General features: G+C 52.3%; 1 protein-coding gene across 1 annotated transcript in view; it reads left to right on the forward strand.

Moving 5' to 3' along the window:
- Positions 1 to 606: 606 nt before the first annotated feature.
- CDH23 (cadherin related 23) overlaps positions 607 to 21,901 on the forward strand; it is a 131,489-nt gene continuing 110,194 nt past the window's right edge. Inside the window, exons 1-4 of the mRNA XM_035537012.2 lie at positions 607 to 729; positions 2,555 to 2,612; positions 8,804 to 8,875; positions 10,857 to 10,934. Coding sequence (XP_035392905.2) covers positions 607 to 729; positions 2,555 to 2,612; positions 8,804 to 8,875; positions 10,857 to 10,934 — 331 coding nt within the window. The remainder of the gene's footprint in view (positions 730 to 2,554; positions 2,613 to 8,803; positions 8,876 to 10,856; positions 10,935 to 21,901) is intronic.

Here is a 21,901-nt window from a genome sequence, read left to right on the forward strand (position 1 = left end):
TGATGTAAAGATGTTATTTCTTAGTGAGCTGCACCTCAGGGACTTCTCTTTAACCCCCATGGGTGCTGCAGCCTGCCTGGTGCAGGGTTGGCTCTGCTGTGTGCACTTGGGGGGGGGCTCCCAAATCCCAAGGGCTCCCCATGGCCGTGGGGGCTTGGGAGCAGCCCCCTGCCCAACCCAAATCAATCAGCGGAGGAGCCGAGGTAATTGCATAATTAGCAGAAGCTGTGCAGGAGAGGCAAGGGTTTAATTATCCCCTCCTGCCCCTGCCGAGGGGTTTGTCTGCTGCAGCTCCTGGAGGAGGGATGTGCAGGTGAGTGTGTGGCTCCACGAGGGGCGTCAGGGATGGAAACTCATTTGGGGTTTTAATTAGGAGCTGCTCAGGGTGGGGTATTGGGGTGAGGTCCCCTGAGATGGGGATGGCTGTGGATTTGTGTATGGACCCAAAGCCCTGTCCATTTGGGGGGCTGCCTTGTTTCAGGCGGGGTTTATGGGGCTCTGTTGTTTCCAAAAAAAAATGAGGAATGGGGTGAAAGTGGTGAATTTGGCTGCTGTCTAGGGTCTTTGTAGGGAGGGCTCGGGCTGGAGACAGGGATCTGCCCCGTGATGTCCTGTGGGGATCAGGCTGAGGATAGAGATGAGGTGTGGGGAAGCCACCTGCTCTTCCTCTGGCTTTTAGGAACAAATATCCTGCTGAAGGCTGATGCTCCTGTCAATGCAGAGCCCTGGGTGAGCAGGAGCTGCACTGACTGTGAGCACACTGGGGTGACAACCAACCCCTCCGTGCGGAGGGGACGGGGGGGCAACCCTAATCCCTCTGGGGGTCGCGCCGTTCCTCCTGTCCCTACCCAGATGCTTGCGAGGCCACGGGTGCATCGTGGTCGCTCGTGGGGTCAGCGGGGACTTCTGGCACGAAGGGTTGGAGACGTGCGTTGGTAGCTCCGTGCTGATAACACCGTGTTAGAAACCGAGGCACCCAAGGGAGGGGAACGACAACCGCTGCGCGCCCGGCGCGGTGCCGCTGCGCTGCCCGCATCGCGTTCCGGCTCACGTATGATTTACACCCGGCTCCCCGGCCTGCCAGCACAGGGAAACGGCACCCCCAAAGGGCCCAGCCAAGGGGGCTGGGTCAAAACTTGACGCTCCCCGGGCTGAAGTTTCTTTGCAAGAGGCAGGGGTGGGCGTGCAGGGGCCGCTTTCCAGCCGGACCCCGCGCCCCCAGGGGGCTGAGCGTGGTCCCCAGCCCCTGGGGGCGCTGAGCAGGGGCTTTGGGGCAGGCTGCTCGGGGTGGGGGGGGCGGAACTCCCCCTTACCTGGGCGAGGGGCGCTGCGCCAGCCTCCGCTGCGCCGCTCGGGCTCCTGCCCACCCCTTCCTCCTCCTCCTCCTCTTCCTCCTCCTCCTGCTGCTGCTGCCTGGGCTCGCTCGGCGGCGCGGCTGGCGGCCCGGGGGGGGGCTCAGGGCTGGCTCTGGGACCGGCCCCCGCCACAGGTGATGTCCCCAAGGGCAGCGCCCCGCCACAGGTAATGTCCCCCCCGCCGGGCTGCGTGGGCACCGCGTGGGTTTGCACGGGAGGGATGCGTGGGGCTGTCCCCCCCCCCCTTTTTTTTTCCCCGGCTTTGAGCCCCCTTATCCCTCCCCGGCATTTTTGCTTTGCTTCTGCGAGGGGACGACTTGTTTGGGGTGAGCATCCTCACCGTTATTGTTTTTTATATATATATATATATATATTTTATTATTATTTTTTTTGGTGGGGGGATGGCTGGGAGAGAGGAGCTAGGGAGGATTCAGAGCCGTGCTCTCCACGGCAGGAGCCAGAGCATTCAGTTCTCCTCCCTTTGGGCAAAAAAAAAAAATGGGCTTGTGGCTGCTGGTCTGACCCCAGACCACAAAGCAACCCCCTCCCCAGCCCTTTATCCCTCTCCCTGCTTTATGATTTCGAGCCTGGATTAAAGGAGGAGGAAAAAGCTGTAAACTTTCCCGGGCTGAACTTGTACAAAAGGCAGCGAGTGCAGGAGTGTGCGGGAGGCTGGAGTTAAAGCCGTGCTGCAGCCGCCTCTGAGAGGTGCTCGGGGCTGGCAGTGGCCAAGCAGGGCTCAATTGGAAGGAAGGAGATTTCTTTAATCCTCTCCAAAATCCATATTAAACGGGAAAACAGCTTTTCAAAGAGCTGAACTCGCCCCAAGCAGTTACTTGTTATTTCTTGAGAAAATGGTTTATTTAAGATTTTTTTCCCCCTACTCCTTTGCTTGCTCATCTTTTCATTAATCTCTGACAAAGCCGGGCAGTCCTCTTTTATTTAAATAAATCCTTCCCTGGCCACCTCAAAAGTTGACCCCCGTGCACATCCAGCCTGGTGCTGGTCAGGCATCTCCAGCTTTGAGCCGGCTGCAGCTTTTATTTAAAGAAAATCCTCAAACTTCAAGAGCGCAGTCTGCTCCCTGTTACAAACGGCCAGCTAAATTACATTAACCTCCCTTTTAACTGACGGACTTAGGACTTCGTTAGGAGGGCTCAGGTTGTGAGGCAGGGACAGCTTTTCCTCGGTTTGATCAGCCCAGCACTGTACCTCTTGTTCCGATCCAACAGCGAAGGTTGGGGATGCTCCAGGGAGGTAAATAACAGCCTGTGCCCAGTCACAATTAAAAATACAGCCATGGGGCTTTGTTACTGGCATTTAATTGGACAAATACAAAAATCTGTGGTGCTGGTAGTAAAGACCTGCCAAAGAAAACCCACAATGGTGCTGCCAGCCCCCTCGTGCCAACCACTGCCACCTCCCTGAGCTGCCTCTTTTATTTATTTATTTATTTATTTTGGTGGGGTGTTATGCTGGAACGGGAAGTTTTCCATGCTGGTGCTTTTTTGGTGTCGTTTGCTTGGGGTTTTCTGTGCTGTGAGGCCCCCAAAGCCCTCCTGGTGACAGGGCAGATGTGGGGGTGCCCATGGTGTCCGCAGCACATTGTGCACTGGCCGGTGCAGGGGAGAGCTGGAGCACGCTTTATTCCGTGTGCCATCCCCATGGGAAAGCTGCTTTTGTCAAAATCCAGACGGGTGATAAGTGAGGGAGTTTGAATGTTGCCTCTACCCCTTCCCCTGGGGAGGAAATCCCTTTGCAATTGGACTTTTTTCTGCTTTGCCACCCCCTCCCTCCCCAGCCCCATGCTCTGGTTTCGGAGGGCACGCTGTGCGCTTTGCGGCACGGAGTCGAGAGCGTGTCATCAGAGCACGATGTGGTGCTTTAGGACCGAGTTGTAAAACATTCCCTTTATGGGCAACTGTAAAAATTGATATTCTCACTTTTTTTTTTTTTGGTGATAAGTGAGAGAAACAATGCTCGCAAGAAGCAGGAGCTGTGGAGCCAGGCTGGAAGGGCACCCAGGCAGTGCTCAGGGAGGTTGCTTGGCCCCCCTGGGGGCTATACCCAAAAATAAGGGGGTGGTAGCACCAGCAATGGCTTCTGCTGCTCCCAACTGGTGTACAGCCTGAGGTCTGACAGCTTCCCTGCCATCCCGATGGGGATGGGCAGAGAAAGAGGGAGCACTTCCCCCGGAGCAGCCGGGGTGGCGAGGATGTCTTAAAAGGGCTGAATTTATCAAGTTTCTGAAACGTTTGGCACAGCTGGTCTTGAGTACTGATTCTTTGTAAATTAGGCTGTGGGACTGACTTGCTGATGGGCTGTGGCCTCTCGTTAGGGTGGAAAGCATCCCAGCTGCTTGCAGCCTCGCTCTGCAGGAACATTTGCTTGGGCATGGGCTGTGTGCTCTCCAAATTTTTCTGGAGGTTTGTTTTCAGACTACATGCTTGCTTGGGGTCTGAGCACAAATAGTTGAAAGTGTGTGTCCTAGAACTTCTCCTCTCCCTATAGCATCCTGCTTCCTCTGGTAACATCCTCAATAACGCTGCAGGAGGACAAGGGTTAGTTTGGGACTTCCGTGGCCCAAGACCTACAAATATTTAAAATTCATGCTTTTGTGCTCACGCTGCTCCAGGATCCTATTTCAGCTCATGGGCTGTGCAGCTGAGCTGGGGAGTCCCAGTGCTTTCCACGAGGCTCATCCAAGTCTTGCAGATATCTGGAATATTACCGAGGGCTCACTGATCACCAGGGGCTGGAATGGTGTTTCTGCCTGTTTTCCACTGTTTTGTGGTCCTGTGGCTTTCAGCAAGGCTTTTTGCATCCTGAGTCTGAATTGCTTTGCCCCACTCTAGCTATTGCATTACATGCATACCCTTCGGGGGAGAAAGGTGCCCTTTGGGGCGTAAAATCACCAGGGAACGGGGTTTCCTGGTGGAAATAAGGGGATGCTGGTGCTTGGGGAACTGCAGCTCTGAGGAGGGCATGCAGAACTGGGACTGGGCACCTTAATGGGTGCTCAGCCATGGCTGGGGTCTTGCAAAGGCTTGGACAGACAGGTACTGAGCTGCCCCTAATCAGAGCAGCTCCAGCTGTGCTGGACACCTTCAATTTTCATCCTGCTCCTGCTGCTTTTGGGGTCTGGTATGGCAGCACTTGAGGCTAAGGGCTAATCATCATTTTTTTCCCCTAAGTAGGGTGTCTCTACCACATCTCTACCTGTCTCTGCCAAGCTCTGCTTTTGGCTGATTTTCCACCTTCCCTTTCCACGCTGGCACCATCTGCTCCTTGGTGGCTCCATCTCCATCACCTTGGCTCCTTGTTGGGGAGCCCGGTGGCTTGGTCTCCTTACCCCCTACTTGGGCTGCTCCAGCCTAGGAGAGGTTTTGTGATGGAAAATGGTTGCTAGTCACCCCAGGCATCATAGCAACTGGAGCTGCAGGCTCAGAGCTGCCCTAGACAAAAATAAAAATAAAAACACAAAAAATCAGGCATCTTCCATTGACCCAAGGGAGGTGGTGCCTTCACCATGGAAGGATGCTGCAGCAGGGGATGTGTCCCTTCCCAAAGACCCCAGGGTGATTTAATACTGCCTGATATTGATATTTCAGGTACAACTGATGCTCAGACCCACAACTCTGTTCCTAGATGACTTTCTGTAGGGTTATCTCAGGCTGAAGCCTGCTGCTTGTACAGAGTTGTGGGGTTATTGGGATTGTTTTATGGCACTTGGAGAACTCACTTCCCTTCCAAGTGGGACAAAGTTTTCTAGGCCAGACTGAAGTCCAGACGTTTCTGCTCAAATGGGATGTTTTCTTTTGGACCGGAGCCTTTGGTTATCCGATAAGCCCACGTTGTCTTGCAGCTAATGCTTTTTTCCTATTGGAATAACGAACATTTTCTGGCAGCTCACAACAAACACGTCAACTCCTTTCCTTGTTTCGAGAGAGGATTGAACTGGTGTAAATGTGGGAAGCTTTTCTCTGGGCTCAGAGAGGAAAGCAGGCAGCATCCTGAGTCCCTCTCCCGACGTGCAGCGGTGCTCCCTGCTCTGGGCACCCACCCTCCCCGCCAAGGTGCACATGAATGTGCTGGCCCGTGTTTATTTAACAGGGGAATTTTCCCCTCGCCGTGGGGAATAGAATAAAAAAGGGCAAGTTTTTTCACTGGGAACAAATCTCATTTTCAAGAGTCCTGACAAAATGAGCCATAAAATTACAATATTTCAGAGTGCTTCGTAATTCTAGCGCAGACGGCTCTTCATCATGGAATCTGAAAGCTCAGAAAATATAAAACTCATTAGATTAAAATAAACCACCTACTGCGTGGAAGAAAAGCTTATTTATCAATATCAATTTACTCCTGATTACCCTGTTCTGCAATTTGTTATTTTTAGGAATTATGATTTGTGTATTGCTCATGCCAATACATGGAGGGGAAAAAAAAATAATTTTTGTTCCCCACCTTTTGAATCCTAGTTATTGTAGAGACCTCACTAAGAAGTCATAAGGAATTAAATAAAAAAGTGGATTCTTGGCAGTGCTTGTGGCTGGGGAAATGGCAGGATGGAGAGGCTGGGATGTGTGGTGGTGGATTGGGGTGGAGGGCTTGGTGCTGGTGCTTGTGGGGGCTTCCCCCAGACTCCACCATGGCTCTGCAGTGGGTTTTAGGAGGGGATTCTCCCATACGTGTTTGGTGGTGACCCTCACGGCTCAGTGCCCTGTGTGTGATGGGATTCATGGAGCATCTCGGGGGGAGGTTGAGTCCATCTAGGAGCAGATGCTCTTGGTGGGCAGTGCTGAATGCTGATTTTTGTGGACCAGCCATGGGGCAGAGCCGTTGTTTGCTCTGTGTCCCCGGAGAAGATGCTTCTGGGGAAGGAGCAGAGAACCTGTGTACCTTTTTTCCTTGCATGAAAAAGCCGTGGGGGAGGCACTTTGATTTACACTCTCATTTCTCCTTTATGCTCCTGGACCAGTGCGGAGCTAACGGGGAGGCTGCCGTGATAAATTCGAGGTGCTGATATTGCGGCGATGGCTGGGGGAGAGGGGACCAGGTGGGGGGAAAGGGGCTGGGGGCTGCTTGGGAACACCAGCAGCTCGAATGTGAGAGCATCTCTGGCAGCGTGGCGCAGCCGCTGCTGCTCCGACGGAGGCAATTACGGGTGTTTTGTGTGCGTGCAAACTGCTTTGCTATGTGAGCCCCCCCAGCAGCGCGTGTAAAAATAACCGGTACAGGTGCACAGCCTGGAAGGCGACTCTCGGGCACCCTGGGAGTGATGCACAGCCCCGGCATGTCTCTGCTCCTGTCCATATTTCTTGGAGGACAGATGCTGGCGGGCTCTGGGTGCGTGGCTGCCAGCTTTGCACGGAGTAGCTCAGTGCGGAGCATGTGGTGGTTGGTGGCTGCTCCTCCTAGCCAGGCGGGTGGGATCCTCCTGGTGGATGTGTTATTGGCATGGAGACCTTCTGCAGGGTCTGTTTCAGAGCTGCAGACCTCCAGAGCTGAAGGAGAAGCAGCTCCCAACACCCCTTGGGGGCCTCAGTAGGGAGAGATGAGGTGAGATGTGTGGATGTTGGGCTGATGGTTGGGTTTGGTGACCCTCAAGGTCTGTTCCAACAGAGATTATTCCGTGATTTCATCAATTATTTGGTCTGTCCATGAACCGGCATGCAGAAAGGCCACAGTGGTGTCCCGTGCTTGGTGCTTCCTGCAGTTTGTACATGCTAACTGCACTCCTAAATGTGGTGGGTGCTGTTTGTGCAGCATCGCCACACCCCTAAACGTGGCATTTCCTAGTGAAGGAGGCGTCTGGGACAGGTGGGATTAAAAAGCTCTGCTGGTCTTGAGCTGCTTCCTAAACTTCCAAGCCCCCGACTCCTAAAGCAGCTGTCTTCAGAGCTGTAGAGGCTCCTCTGGCTCGCATCCGTCACCGTTTAATACGGCGCTGTCTGCTGCCTCCTGTGCCTCGGGGACTGGTCGGGAAGTCTCTGGTTTAGCGTTAGTGCCTTGGCAGCCGGGAGACCACGGTTAAGTTCCTAGAGACAACTTGCCCAGGGACATTATTATGCTGCATGATGCTCCGAAGGCTCCCTACAAAGAGCCTCTTTCAGGCACAAGGTGCAATTTAATATGCTCTTAGTCACAATTTTAAAGTTCTCCCCCGAGACTTCTCAATCCCGCTCCTAAATTTGCAATATTCGAGTGAACCGTCTCCGAGAGCCAGTGAAGAGCTGCACTGTTAATGAAGACAGACAAAAATCAAAATGACATTTCAGGCAATTACTTACATAATGAAGTGACTGACTCGGAATATACAATATTTAGATTTATCATGACACTCGAAAGGGATGCTGTCAACCGCCTTTATTTCTGCATCGCACAAATTGTTTTTCCACTGCCCTGTTGCTTTTTAATCATGGTCTGTGAAGCCGGGAAATAATGTTTCTGCTCACTTGGGCTTATAGAGGTGCTGCTTTAGGAGAAAGTTAGTGCTTTCCTCGGTGGCATTCCTGCCCTCCACAGTGCAGTGGGGCTTGATGCTTTGAGCACGCATAATTCAGGCACGTTGCGGGTGGCAGCTTGAATTCTCTTGCCCTGCCTGTGTTGTGGACCTTCAGCAAGTTTTTTGGGGGGGTTCAGCACACTGATCCTAAAAGTTGAGCAGTGCTGACCCCAGATATCTTCCCAGGCTTGTGCTGAATTCCCTAAAGGTGCCCCAAAAATGCAACCTGCTGTTATTCCTACCTGCATGCATCCCTTCTCCTCCTGGAGGTTCTCCCGCTGTAAAATAGCTGAAGAAATTAGAATTTAAGGCTTTTTCTGTGGAAACGGTGACAGAGTTGTTATGAACTGTCTTCTCTGACACATCTATCAGTAAAAATAAAATACACGTAGCTATTACTCCGAGGCTCCTGGAGGAGCATCCGCCCCTTCCTGCAGTGCTGGGGCTGGGCTGGGGGCTCCCCAGCAGGATGAGGGAGGCTGCTTTATATCCCCGTGGCTTATCCCCTGCAGGGGATGGGTGAACGTGCTTTGGAAAGGGAGCATAAAGCATGCTAAGTGTCTGGCTGAGAAGCAGGTGTGGGGTCCTCTGGCCAGGTTAATCCTGGTTTGATTTAGTGCCCAAAGTTGGGACTGCAGGGAAGGGGAAAGCGGTGGTGGCCCTTCAGGGCATCATCGAGCCCCGCTCTGGAGCTGTGGCTGTGGGTAGAGGGAACGGAAAGGAACCGAGCGAGCAGTGGAGGTGCAACTGTTCAGCTCCTTGGCTTCCCTGATGTGCCTTGAGGTTCCTCGGTGAAGCGTCCTGCAGAAAAGCCAAGCTTTAACAAAATGTCAATGGTGTCTAATGGGCCAGCTGGGGCAGGACTGCATCCCTCAGCCCGCTTTGGGGAGGACAGATAATAATTTTGGTGTCCGGACTTGACGCTGAGTTTCTCCTTTGACAGGAACCATGAGGCGTCCCGCTGCTGCCAGCAACCTTCTGCTGTGCCTCCTGGCCCTGGAGCTGGTCCCTCTGGGTAAGTAAGGCTCATGGCTGGTACCTGCCGTGCTCGGCATCCAGGACGTGCACTGGCTGCTTTTTTGGGCAGACCTGCCGAACGCCAGCCAGACCCCTCCTGGAAGAGGGCAGGTGGGATGGAAGAGGAGGAGGAAGAGGATCAGGATGTGCTGGTGGCCCCAGCAGATGCTCCTGGTGCATTCGAGTGGGAAAACCTTGGTAACTTCCAGGTGTGGGTTCAAGAGGTCACGTGGTGGTGGACATGGTGGCAGGCACGATGTTCGGTCACCTCGTGCAGCTAAAACCTGCAGGCAGTCAGAGGGAGCAGACAAAAGGCAAGGACGTAAGCCAGAGGCTCGTTAGCTGTTTAACAGCAGAGGTATTACTGTAACACGTGGCAGGACTCTCCCTGTGCTTTCAACAGCAAAATGATTACCTGAATGGCGCTGTAATATATGCCGTGCGGGAAATAACTCCTTTCCGAGCTGCTCAAGCTCTCCTGTAATTCCAGCTGGAGCAAGTACCAGCTCGCAGGAGAGCACAGGGCATGCAGAGACAGGGCTGTGACGGATGCTCTTGCTCTTTGGTGCCTGTGTTTCTGGCAGGGTACCCCAGGGCTGAGCCTGGCCACCTCTGGGAGAAGTGCTTGTTGGGACAAGAGCCTCCTGGTGTCACAGATGTGCCCCTTGGGCTGGGTTTCGGTGTGTGGCAGGGTGCACAGGCACAAAACCTAAAAGCTCCGTGGAAATTGGGCTGTTTGCACGAACGGGCCAAAGCCCCAGCTGCTGGGGGGGGGGTTGCTGGCGTGGCGCTTGCTGATAAACGTGTGTCCCTTCGATAGCACCGTGCCCTTTGGGATAAAGGCATTTTTCTCCCCTCCCGGAGCCTCAGGATGGCTTCCCAGATTGGCAGGCTGATGAAGTGCTTGGTGCATGCCATTAGCCCTGAGTGACAGGCGCAGTCAGCCTCCCTGCCGTGCCGTGGGGCATCGCGTGTAGCCTCGGCAGCTAACCACCCTGTCACTCCTCTGCTAGGGGGAACAAGGCAGTTTGGTGGCTTGTGAAACCACGTCAGGTGCTAACCTCTAAACCCACACTAATGGTGATCCCTTGGAGCCTGCTGGTGCCCCCTGGGGTGGGAGGTGACAGCCTTGCTCTTCCTCACGAGCTCCTGCCTCCTCCAGCAGCTCTCGTGTGCCAGCCTTGCTCCAGCATACAGCTCCTGTGTGCTCAGACGCTGGCCTTTTAAATGCATCCCGCTGCCTGATGCGGCTGAATTTGGAAGATTTAACTTATTTTTGGTATACTGCTAATATTAAGAGAGGCGTTTTGAAGCTCAGCAGTGTGCAGAAAGGAGCCCCCTGTGGGAAGGGCTGCTTGGTGCCACCTGGCCCCATCAGAAGCTGCTGGCCCTGTAATAGCCAGCAGGTACAAGCAAGCCCCGAAGCCTCCCGAGATGCCATTAGTTCCAAATAACCCAACCAGGCACGGGGTGTATGGGCTAAGACCTCCTCTTGCCCCTTTCTATGTGTCCCTAACGAGGCGGTGGCATGGGGGCTGCACTCCCGCTCCTCCAGCTGCCTGAAAAAGGGAGCAGAAATAAGCGAGCCCGGTTATTAAAGGTGAAAGGAGGCAATTAGAGGGAAAGGCGAGTGTGCCATGGGAGAAGGGAGGGAGTTGCGTGAGGCTTCGCAGGGATGGCTGACAAGGCGCAAGGCTCTCAGCCGTGGGAGCAAAGCAAGGTATTAATCATGCACTAAAACATTAATTGATGCTCTCGGTCCCCCTCTGCCTCCACCCTGCCAAGGAAAACACTAAAAAAGAAAGGTCGTGGCTTCTGTAGGAGCCATCCCTGCTCTTCTTCAGCTGGGTTTGGGGTTGGTTTGGGGGCGCCCCTCACCGTCCCTGTGCCCAGCGGTGTCTGATCCCCCTCTCTGCCCTGAGCTTCTCCTGCCCTTGCAAGGCCACTAAAAAAACACCTAATTTTTGTCCTCTTCCCAGGCTGGGGCAACCGGCTGCCCTACTTCATAAACTACTTCTTTGACACCTACCTGCTGATCAACGAGGACACCCCTGTGGGTAAGTGTTGTGCACCAGCGGGATGGTCCTGTCAACCCCACGCTGGGCAAGGCTTTTAAAAATAAATAGGAAAATAGCCATTCAACTTGATCATTTGGGACTGTTTTGGCCCATGGGTTCAGACTGCTAGCTGAAGTTCTGGCTTGTCCTTTCTGGCTGCCTTTGTGCCCAAGTGGGACGGGAGGAGGGCGCATACCTGCCATGGAGTGCTTTTGGTTTGGTCTTCTCCACACTAGGAACAGTATCTTTCGAAATGCTCAGCAGGTGGGAAGATTAAGCTGATTTCTTCCTTTTGCGGCTGTTAGTTGCTGGGTGAATTACCCCATGTGCTGTGGGGAGAGGTGTTTTGGTGTTTTCCCTGCTGGCCTAGGGCTGTCACCCTGGTGCCGTGGGACCTGCTGCTGCAGCTTGGTCCTGGGTGGCAGCGGGCTCCCGATGCACCCAGGGTGCAGGGAGGGGAGCAGGATCTCCAGAAACAGATCATGATTGAGCGTGCTGGGAGAGCTTTTGAAGGGGAAGGAAGACAGTCCTAGTGCATTTGTCCTTTTGGGACTGGTCACGGCGGCCCTGCAGCAGGTGGTGACCACTGGGGACAGATCAGTGCCCTTGGCTCTGGTCCATTCTCCACATGCTCAGGCTGGTGCTGAGATGCTACCCTGCTCCCAGCACCTGCTTTCCCTTTCCTCCTGCAAATACCTGAGCGTGGAGCTGCTGGAATACACGGTCAGGGACCTGGGAGTGTGTGCAGGGTCGTGGTGCACATCCATGCATGTGTTGGTGCCCTTGGATGCAAAAAAAATAATAATAAATCTTGGTTTTCTTCTGATTGACAGGTGTAGCTTATTTTTATTTCTTTATTTAGCTGGTGATTGGTTTGTAGTAAGTGCAGAAATCGACCTGGTTGTTCTCGGCCTCTTTCCAGGCTCTCAGTCCATTAAACTTGTGCTCTTCAATCAGGGCTCATGACTGGCTTTTAATGCTGGAGGAATCGATTGTGAGCCCTCGTGAGCAGCAGCGGAGGGTGGCCAGGAGGTGATGGAGGCCCCTTCTCATGTGCTTCCACCTCCACCTCCTGCTTTCTCTGGCCATGCAGTTGTGTGGTAGCCTCAACAGATTGCTCGTGCTGTGCCCAGATTGTCACCAGAGCTCTCAGAGGCTGGAAGAGTCTCCTCTAGTGCTCCTTTGGCTCAACCATCATGTGCAGCAGTGCCAAGAGGCGTCTGTCTCATCTTGACCTTCCCCTCGACTGCATCTTTTGCAGGGTTTGGGGTGGTGTCTGAGCGAGTAGGCAGGGCCTGGAGTCTTGCTGGCTGGTTTTGGAGAGATGCTCCTGACTGCTGAGGTCTGTGCGAGGAGCATCTTGAGGAAAAGGCCTGGCAGAGCAGCAGCGGGCTGCCTGGGGAGCTCGGTCCTGCAGCGATGCTCAGGTTTATTTGCAATGCCAAACACCACTCAAAGCTGCTGCTGGGGTGACTTTACTCACGCTACTGCAGAAAGCAAGCTACAAGCAATGTAAAGAAAGGAAGGAATTTAAGGGGAATGTTTTCTGATTTATTTTTTTTAATTTTATTTTTTCCCCTGCCTGTGGCTTGCACCCGTGTTATTTCTTAAGCCCCTCTACAGCCATCCCATACAGGTCATTTCCTACCTGGCTCCTTTCCTTCCCCCCGTGTGCTCTCTGCCCCCGATTGCCGGCATCCTCAGCAAATACACTTAGTGCTGAATTTGCCCCAGAGGAAGTCCCTGGGAAGAAAGCAGCTGTGCAGATGTAGGAGTGAGAGCTAGTTGGAAACAGCTTAATGGAAATGCTTCCTGACCAAGCACACAGCTCTTGAAGTACTTGAGCTTGAAATACCTTATGGGAATTGGACTGAACTTCTATTTTGGTGGAAAATGGGGGAAGGTTTCTGACAGTCTACTTCTCAGTGAGATATTGTGTGAATAAAATCATTCCTGGAATTACTTTGGGGCTTGACTTTATTTTTTTCCCTAAACTTTGTGTGACGCTGTACAGAAATGAAATTCACTCTTAAGAATATTGGCGCTCTGGGATTTGGTTCCCAGATGCACTGGAGGGGAATGTCAGCCTTGAAACTGTTGACAAACAACATTTCTGTGTTTTTTTTTTTTTTTTTTTTTTTTTTTTTTCCCCGGTGTTGCTGTTGTTGGTTTTCCCTGCTGCTGGTGGATGCTGTCAGAGTTAGGTGTATTAACTCAGGAAAGGCATCATCTGGCAGCACCTTTCTCGTGTCCCAGCTGCGGTGCGAGTAGCAGAACTGTGCATGGCACCTTTATTCTAGAAATAACATGGATTCTTGAGGTCTTAGAAGTGAAACTACAGAAAAAAATAATTAAAGTTGATTGCAGTGCACCGAGCAAGGTCTGAAGCTCCCCCTTGGGTCCTGGTACCCTCCTGCAGCATCCCTGCTGCCCGCAGCATCCCCAGTGCTCCGTGCACCGGGTGCTGGTGTCATTGGCAGGAGGGAGGGCTCAGCCATCTGTGTGCAGAGTGTGGGCCTTTGGTGCTGAGCCAGCTCCGGGTGCCTCCTTCCAGCCTCTCCTTGCCTCCCCGTGGCCGGGCTCGGGTGCACCTAGCACCAAACGAGCATCCCCGCTCGCTGTGTGCAATGCCTAGAGGAATCTTAAGCAACAATTAAGAGATCATTCCCCCTCTAATCACTTACAGGAGTAAATTAGTCTTGTCAGGAGCTATTAAGACGGAGCGCTCGGAATTCATTAGGCGAGATCGGGACTACGGAGCTGCTGGCGCTGCCGCCAGTCCGGGCTGATTAATTCCTCTGAAAACATCATCAATGCCCATCTGTTTCATTTAGGTCTGGGGAGAGCAATTTTCAGGTGGACTGACCCTCTAGTCAGCTAGTTCACCCAGAAGTAATGAAACACACACATAGGTGGAGGGGGAGCGGGGGGAATACGGAACGTGAGTAGGAGGAGGGTGAGAGACACTGAGTTGGGGATGGGAGAGCAGGGGGTGTCTGGGGAGGAGGAGGAGGAAGGGTGGTGAAGGGGTGGTTGGGGCACAAATGGAGAGATGCTGCTGCACTGATGCTGGGGACATCACGGATGATGGGAATGTGGAGGTAGAGGGAGAGGTTTGCTGTTTTTTAACTCTCCCCCTGCCACTTTGAACCAATGCGTCGGAGGAAATGGGGCACCAGGAGAGCCCGCACCAGCTGCAGGTAGCCAAATCGAGGTGTTTTACACCCAAAGTAATAGCTGGTTAACAACCCTGAGAGAGAGAGCTTCTAGGAGAGGGACTGTCTGTCTTTATTGTGCTACTGACTGCCTTAAGCAAAATCATTCCAAGGGCCATTTTGTTTAATCCCACACCTTTTAGAGGTGGGTAATGGAGAGCAGTGTGGATATTGACGCCGGTAGAGTGCCGGAGGTCTGGCGAGGGGATGCTCTTCGTCAGCATCACGAGGAGGTGGTGTTACTGTAGGAATGGGTTCCTCAGGAGGTGTAGATCAGTGGGGCAAATCTTTGCCATGGCTTTTATAGCTCTGGGGGTCTGTATTTGCTGCTGTCCCTGCAGGAAAGCTGGAGGTGGGGACTGAGATGGAGAGCTTCAGGCTTCAAGTGGTGCTTTTCCTCTTGAAGTTGCACAAAGGTGTGAGAATGTTTTGGGGCTGAATTTGGGGCATTCAGTACCTAAATATCTTGTGGCAGGAGCCGGTGTTTTGCCATGAGGCAGGGATTTGGGGAGGGGAGGATGGGGCCCCCGTGGCTGCCCCCAGTGCTGCTCCCAAGGCTCGCCCTGGGGCGGGCAGTGGGAGAAACTAAGCTGTGGGGGCTCAGCTCCTTCTGCTTGGGGTCCCCCCCTCCAAAAGCAATGTCATCTTAGTGAAATGCAGCGACTGGGGTCTAATTGCCCAGAAAATGGGTTTGCTATATGCAGGACAGGATTTGGAAAATGAAGATTATCCATCACATCGTGTCTGTAACCAGCCTCATGACCACCTCTCTTGGATTCACCTGAGTTTCTGTGAAAGCTTTCATGCCTCAGCACCTGGCAAACTGCATGACAAAAGCCATTTGGATGAGCACAATCCCACTTTCTCTTTGTCGAAGCGTCACAGGGACAACCTGGTCTCAAACTAGGAGAGGGGAGTGAACTTGGAGGTCCTGCATCTTCTGTAGGTCTTGCTGGGGTTGAGTGATGTGGGATGGAAGGGAAACCTGGTGGGATTTTGTTGCAAGGCTTGGCCACCCCTTGGGCAACATGAGCACAGGGAGATGCCAGGAGAGGTGCTCAGGGCACGTGGGATGCCCGGCAGGTGTGAGGCTGGGCTCCCCTGGGGCTCTAGCCAGGGCTGCTGCTGTTTGATCCAGAGTTGTTTCTGGGCAGGAGAGCACTTGCAGCTGGGGCTCTCGGCTCTCAGCCCCTCTGGCTTGCTGGGATCCTCTCCTCTGAGCGTTATTAGCAGGAGGCTTCCAGCACCTGGTGGGATGCTCAGCCCCAAAGCCAGCTGCATCCTCTCCTGGGCAGGGAAAGCTGGGCTGAGGTTGTGTGCTCTGCTCCTGGCCCCGCTGCCTCTCCTGAGGGAAGGTGCTGTGCTTTCTGAGCAGGTGAGTGATGGTAGGTATTACAGCTTGCTTCTGTCCCCATTTGCTGCGTGGAACTTCTGCTGAGCTGGTAAATGCACTGCAAATAGCTCCTGCTCTGGGAGCAGGGTGGGGATGCTTGGGGGAGAAAAAATCCAGCTAGTTCGTGAACTTGCAAATGCCACTGCAGGAATGTCAGTGGGGGCCCGGAAGGAGAGCTTTGGCCAGCAGGCTTGTGGCAGCCTGGCTTGAGTTTCTGCAGAGAACAACCCAGGCCCTGACTTCTGAGAGCTGGAGCCCGCCCAGGGCAGGCAGCACTGAGCATGCTGCTCCCTCTTCTTAAAGGGAATTGGGGAGGAAAGCTGGTTTTCTGGGAAAATCCACACTGGGCTCTGAAGCATGCAGATGTTTCTCCACCAAGCTTGTCAAAAGGAGCCACAGCGGACACTCCGAGCCTTTTGGGATTGAGGGTTGCTTTCCAAGGGGCTAGGAAGAGAGACTTGCTGTCCGGCAAGCGGGGTGGCCCACTGAGTGTGGCTCGGAGGTGACATGTCCCTCTGATTGCCTGGATTCCATGTTGCACTTGGCTGCAGTTTCCAAGGCAATCATCTCTTCCATGGCATCCTTTCAGCACAGGTCCTGAGCAGGCAGATGCTTTGGCACCCGGGTGAGGTCCCCGGGGGTGCCGGGCCACTCAAGCTGCTGCTGGAGATAGGGTTATCTAAGCCCTGCCTGCTGCTTTGATCCCGCAGCTGGAGGCATCTGCTGGGGACATGGTGGCACTTCCCTGGTGCAGAGCTGGAAGGACACAAGCTCTGGTGCTCTGGTTTTGACATCCTGACTGCGTAAAGTCCCTCTGAGACCCGTGGGATGGAGCCATGAGCAGAGCATGTGGCTTTTGGGGAGGTTGCATGGGGTGCTGTCGTGCCCCTCTCCCTCCTGCTCAGTGGCAGTGCTGAAAAGAGAAAATTCACTTTATGTGCGGGCACCGTGGGGTTAAATGTCGTGAAGGCTTGTGGGTATGCCTTAACGAGGTGCTAATTGGGAGCTTAGGAGGTGTGCCACAGCTGGAAAGCCTTGTGGCGGCAGCTCGTGGAGGGCAGTGTGAAGCTGGGAGAGCAGGAGCACACCAAGGTAGGGCTGTTTTTTGAAAAAAGGTGCCGTTTTGGGGAAGGGGACCCATGCACGGTCTTGCTGAGGATGCCACCTGCCTTCCCTTTAGCTGTGCTCCTTCCAGAGCAACGTCCAGCTCTGGCCATGCCTTGCAGCTCTCCTCTGCAGCCCTGGCTGTGCCAAGCTCTTTCCCCACACTGAGCTAGCAGGAAAACTATCCCTGCTTTTATATATATAAATCTTTTTTTTTTTTTTTGTATTACTTTGCTGCTGACTTAAGTGCTGAAAGAGCTCCACAAATGCTCCAAAGAAAAGCTAGAAACCTTCCCAAAAGGCAAAGGAGGGAAGGTGCAAGTGGGAGGAAGGTGAGAGCCCAGCAGACCCAGGACCTCCCCCAGCCCAGCTACAACAGCCCCTGCTGGTGTGCAGCTGCAAGGTGGGCTGGGTATGTAAGGCATAGGGTAGTGCAAGAGGGCTGAGGGCCAACTTTTTGTTCAAATCAGCTTGAGTTGATGGTAAAAACATGGTGCTGGCTGTCAGTGACCCCCAGGTGGGGGGTAAGCGCACAGCACAAGGGGGTAGGGCATGGTGGGGGCTGGTCTCTGGCTGGCTGCACAGTTTGGGGACCACATGGCAAACATCCCATCCTCCACGCTGTGCTACCAACGCCGGGGGCAAAGGTTACAGAAAGGTAAAAAGCCGTGGGGTTGTGTTGTTGCTGTTTATCTGGTAAGAAAAAGGGGCTTGGCAAGCACAGGCAGACCCTCGGCTCCTCAGCTCGCTTTCTGCTGGCTGCTTTTAGCTGGAGGTCTGGACAGGGGATAAATCCAGGCTGGGGGTCCAAGGTAGGATGGATGATTCCCCTGGGCTTTCCAGGCAGAGAGCTGTGCGGGGCTGGCATTTGCTGGGAGCAGCCCCGGGTGCCCACCATCAGCCCCGCGGGGGAGCGCGTGCCTGCCCGTGTGCAGCTCGCAGAATTGATTTGGCCTTTTCCGAAGGGATAATTCAAGATGAATATGCTGGTCTCTGGCTGTGAGGGAGATTGAGATATTTTTGAATACGAAGTCTGTTTTCGCGAGGTTCATTACGGGCATGGCTGCGAGTGAATGTTCTCCTTTAGAAACGCGAGCTGTAAGAACATCACCTTCATCTCCAGTATTAATTGAAAGCAATATTACCCTCTGCTGACTATTTACTGTCTAAAATTGGATTTGCAATCTTCTTGGGTCAGAGCCGATAAGTGCTCTGCGAAGGGCTGGGCTTGTAACGACTCTAACGAGCAACAAATATTTGAGGAATATTTCACAAAGCTTGATTAAAAGGGATTTCACTTCTCCTAACAAGCCCTTTTGCTCCTGTTTGTTGTTAGAAGGCCCATCGACGAAACCGTTTGTTGAGCTTTAGCAAATACAGCACCAGAAATGAAAATTTAGGCTCCGGAATTAGTTATTCCCAACACCTTAAGGGAACCTGAAGGAAAAAAAGCCCCCCCCCGCTCCTCAACACTGCTTCATTAAATTAATCACTTGATCAATCACTTAAATCTTCATATTTGCTTTGCTAATTAATGCTTATGTTTAAAATGGGGGAGATGGAGAGAAGGCAAAGTATGTTTGCAGTGTGGACTCATTAACCTTGCTTTAGGTAACTTCATCAAACTGTTTGCAGCTCTGATCTGGCCACCTCTCATGTTCGCCTGTGAGCTCTTACATCGTGGCGAACCCCTTTTAAAAGAAACAGAAAGATGTGTGCTTATGGTAACGAGGCCTGAGTTCATTTTTATGTATGAGGTGACTTTAGTGGCTTTAATCCAAGTTATCTGCACTGGGCTGTCTGTAGGGGCTTCATTCACAGTCTGGCTTCTTGCTGGGCAAGCAAGCTATGGGAGACGGAGGTGGAGAAGGTAGGGCAGAAACACTGAATAGTCTGGATCCAAAAAGACTTCCCAGATCATCGCATCCAGCCAGCAGGTCACTTTTTTCCACCAAACCTGGAGAGTAGGAGGAGAAAGTGAGGAGACAGAAGGTAGGGGCAAAGAGGTCAACCCAAGGAAGCGCCATGCAGGTGTCACCTCCTTGCGACTCCGCACCCCGTGCCAAAGGAAGGATTTTAGTAAATACCCTCAGTTTTACTCCATAGGTACAGCTGGGGGGTTAAATCAGCATGCTGTCTATTGTCTGACTTTTAGAGCAGCAACAGAGAGGTTGCAGCTCCTTTCTTCCTTTGAGTGCTCTGCTCTCATGCACAGTCGGCACGCTGAGCTCCACCACCCTGGTCCTGGCCCTCTGAGGCTTCAGTACATCTCGTGGCACACAAGAGCTTGTAACAGTATAAGGAATCATACACAATGTGTGTGGATGCATGTGTGTGTTCAGACCAGAAGGCTACTTACATCTCTTGGAGGTTAGGATGTCCTAAGGGCCACCTGGAGCCCAGTGCTATAGGGAAATGCATACCTGCACAGAAAATGGATATTTTTGGTGAGGAGTTCTGGGGAAAGGGAGCTTTTTTTTTTCCTTCTGAGTCTGTCAGTAGGGCCTTTTAGAACAACAACAACAAAAAATTAAAAAAAAAAAAAAGCTGTGATGAGAAGGAGCAATAACCAGGCCTACGCATGCCAGATTGGGAGCGTGGTATATTTGGGCTGTGTGAGTTTAAAAAAGAAAAGGCTGCTCCCAGCCTGGCGCTGCAGTGAAGTGGCAGCTGCTGGGAAGGGATGGCTCCGAGATGGGCTGGCATCCAGCAGTTTGCACCATCGTGAGTTTGTCAATGAAATAGCACAGAGGCAGCATCCAGCTCCTGAGCCAGCCAGGCAAGGTGGGAAACAGCTCAAGGCACTTCCCGGGGTGCCCGTGCTGCTGAGAAAGGTACTCCACAAGAGCCACAGTTGTTCTTTTTACAGCAGTTACAGGCTTCTAGACTTGTGAAAAATTAACCTTTTAATTAAACTTTCCATAACTGGTCACCATGGAAATAGTACTTTATTTTTTTTAAATAAAACTATTCAAGCTATTCCCCATCACCTCTGCATTCCTATTGTTGCTTCCTGGTGTTTGGTTCTGTAAAAACAAATGGACGAATTCACCTGCCTCAAAATCGTTTTAAGCAATTAACATGTGAAAATTCAACTAGCTAGTCCTCGTTCCAGGGGAAAAAAAATAAAAATAAGCAGGTAGAAGAGAGCCGTTCTGGAGCACATGCGCATGCCGCGCGCTGAGATTGCGGGATGAAAGCCTCGCTGTTGGGAAGCGTCTGCAGAAAGCTGCCCCCAGCCTGGTGGGCGTTATTAGGGATACTTAACCCTTCTCAGTGCAAAATCCTATTTGTGTAAAGCAGCTCGTGCCAACACGTGCATCGTCGCAGCTTCCCAGTGCTGACTGGGCTGTGTTGGTTGTCAGTGATGGGTTGTATCTCGGTTTTGTTGCCATTTGCTGATTTTTTTGGGGAACATGCAGGATTTTTGGGAGGATGTGCAGGGTGGTCACCTTGATGTTGTGCTTTTAAACCACGTTATCGCAGCCTGGTACTAATGCACCTTTCTGCACCGGCTGGATTAATGCGCTTGATTGGCAGCGGGAGTTAATAAATTGGTTCCTCCTGTCAAAGCACTCCCGCGTGCTGATGGCTTTTGAATTAACTGTAACCACTCGGGGGAAAAAAAAGATCGAGACGGCATTGTTGGACGATTCAATGAAAACATCTGCTCAATTTGCAGCGGTGGTCAAAGGAGTGAATGCGCGCCGCGTTCCCTCTCTTAAAGATTTATTAGTATTGCCCTTTACGCAAGGGGGAAAGATTTCAAACACTTGACATTTAATGGTTAGTAACTCAATTTTATTCCATTCATCTGCATTGATTTGTCAAGTTCCTGCTCTGGTGAGCCTCCCGCGTTGTATCGTGTAGGTTGTCCAATTCAGGGGGCGATGCAGTCCTGGGTTTCTCCTTTTCTACCTGAGCACGGAGGAATCTCTTTATTTTTTTAAGTGAATATTAGGCTCGAGGAGGGAGATCATCCCACAGAGCTCAGTGTCCTTACACTAACAGCAGCATGGCTTCGTTTCTTACTCTGCCATTCAGTTTTAAATGGTTAAATTAAAAATAGGGTGGGGGAAGAGGCTTAGAAATGTGAAAGGTCCAAGGGAGAATAACAAACAATCCACAGTTAGGGGAGAAGCGAGGAGCGTGCTTGCAGGCAGAGATTAATGTTTGTTACTAATGATTTTGGGAAACAGAGGGGAAGAAATAGATATGGCAGAAGAATATAAAACCACCAGCACTGCAGATAGACAGCCTGACTCTGGAAGTGCTCCTTTTCCCATATGACCGCCGCATCAAATTAAACACATCCTACCAGATAAAATGATTTTTCTGTGTAAAAGACTAAAACATTAACGTAAAACTCAGCTCAACAGGATGGAAAGGTAGGGAGTTGGAAGTACGAGCCCTTTGCAAGTGCCCTGTACCCTAATTTCAGCCCAGGATGCCTGTTTGTATTCAACATTGAACATGTTTAGGCAAGAGATGAGGCTTTTCCCTGTGGGGAAGCACAGAAACCTGTTGCAGCTGCAGGGATGCTGTCTGCAGTCCCGTCAGGTACAGGGCTGGGAGGGACGGGTTGTGGGGAGCACGGCAGCTGTTACACGAGTGCTTCAGTGGAGTCGTGGAAATAGTCATAAATTAGGGCTTTGCATGGATGAGGGTGAGAAAAATAAAGTTCCCTGGCAGGTATCGTCGCACTGGGGAAGGATGTTCTGGCGGAAACCATAAAAATTTGCAGAGTCCTCCAAATCTGTGCAATGCGGGCAGCAAGGGATGGGGGGGTGGGGGGGAAAGGGGGGGCCTGGGATGCTCCGGGGTGGATTTTGGTTGCAAAATGGCACAAATGGTTGCAAGGGGCTGGCTGGGCGAGAGGCTTCTCCCTGGCTGTCCTGCCCCTGTTATCCCTAAACCCACTGTGCTGTAAAAGCCGAAGCAGCCCCAGGTGGTCAGGTAATGGCATCTTTAATTGTGCTCTGAATGAGATTAACTTCTTATCTGACAGCCTGACATCTTTATTGTTATTAATGTGTGAATAATACAGGTGCTTTTTACATGTAACTTTGGTAGCAAGTGTTTTGCTCCTGTTTAGCTCTGTTGTGTCGGTGAGCCACCTTTGGAGGCCCAGGCCCTGAGAGCAGGAATGAGGTCGATGGGTGCTGCTCCTATTTCTTTCCTATTTTTGAACACTTGTTGCCCTTGTATTGCAGCTATTCATGTTTATTGTTTTGAACTGGGGGTCTCGACTGCTC

The sequence above is a fragment of the Cygnus atratus genome, chromosome 7 (genome assembly GCF_013377495.2).
Source record: "Cygnus atratus isolate AKBS03 ecotype Queensland, Australia chromosome 7, CAtr_DNAZoo_HiC_assembly, whole genome shotgun sequence".
Taxonomy (NCBI): Eukaryota; Metazoa; Chordata; class Aves; order Anseriformes; family Anatidae; genus Cygnus; species Cygnus atratus.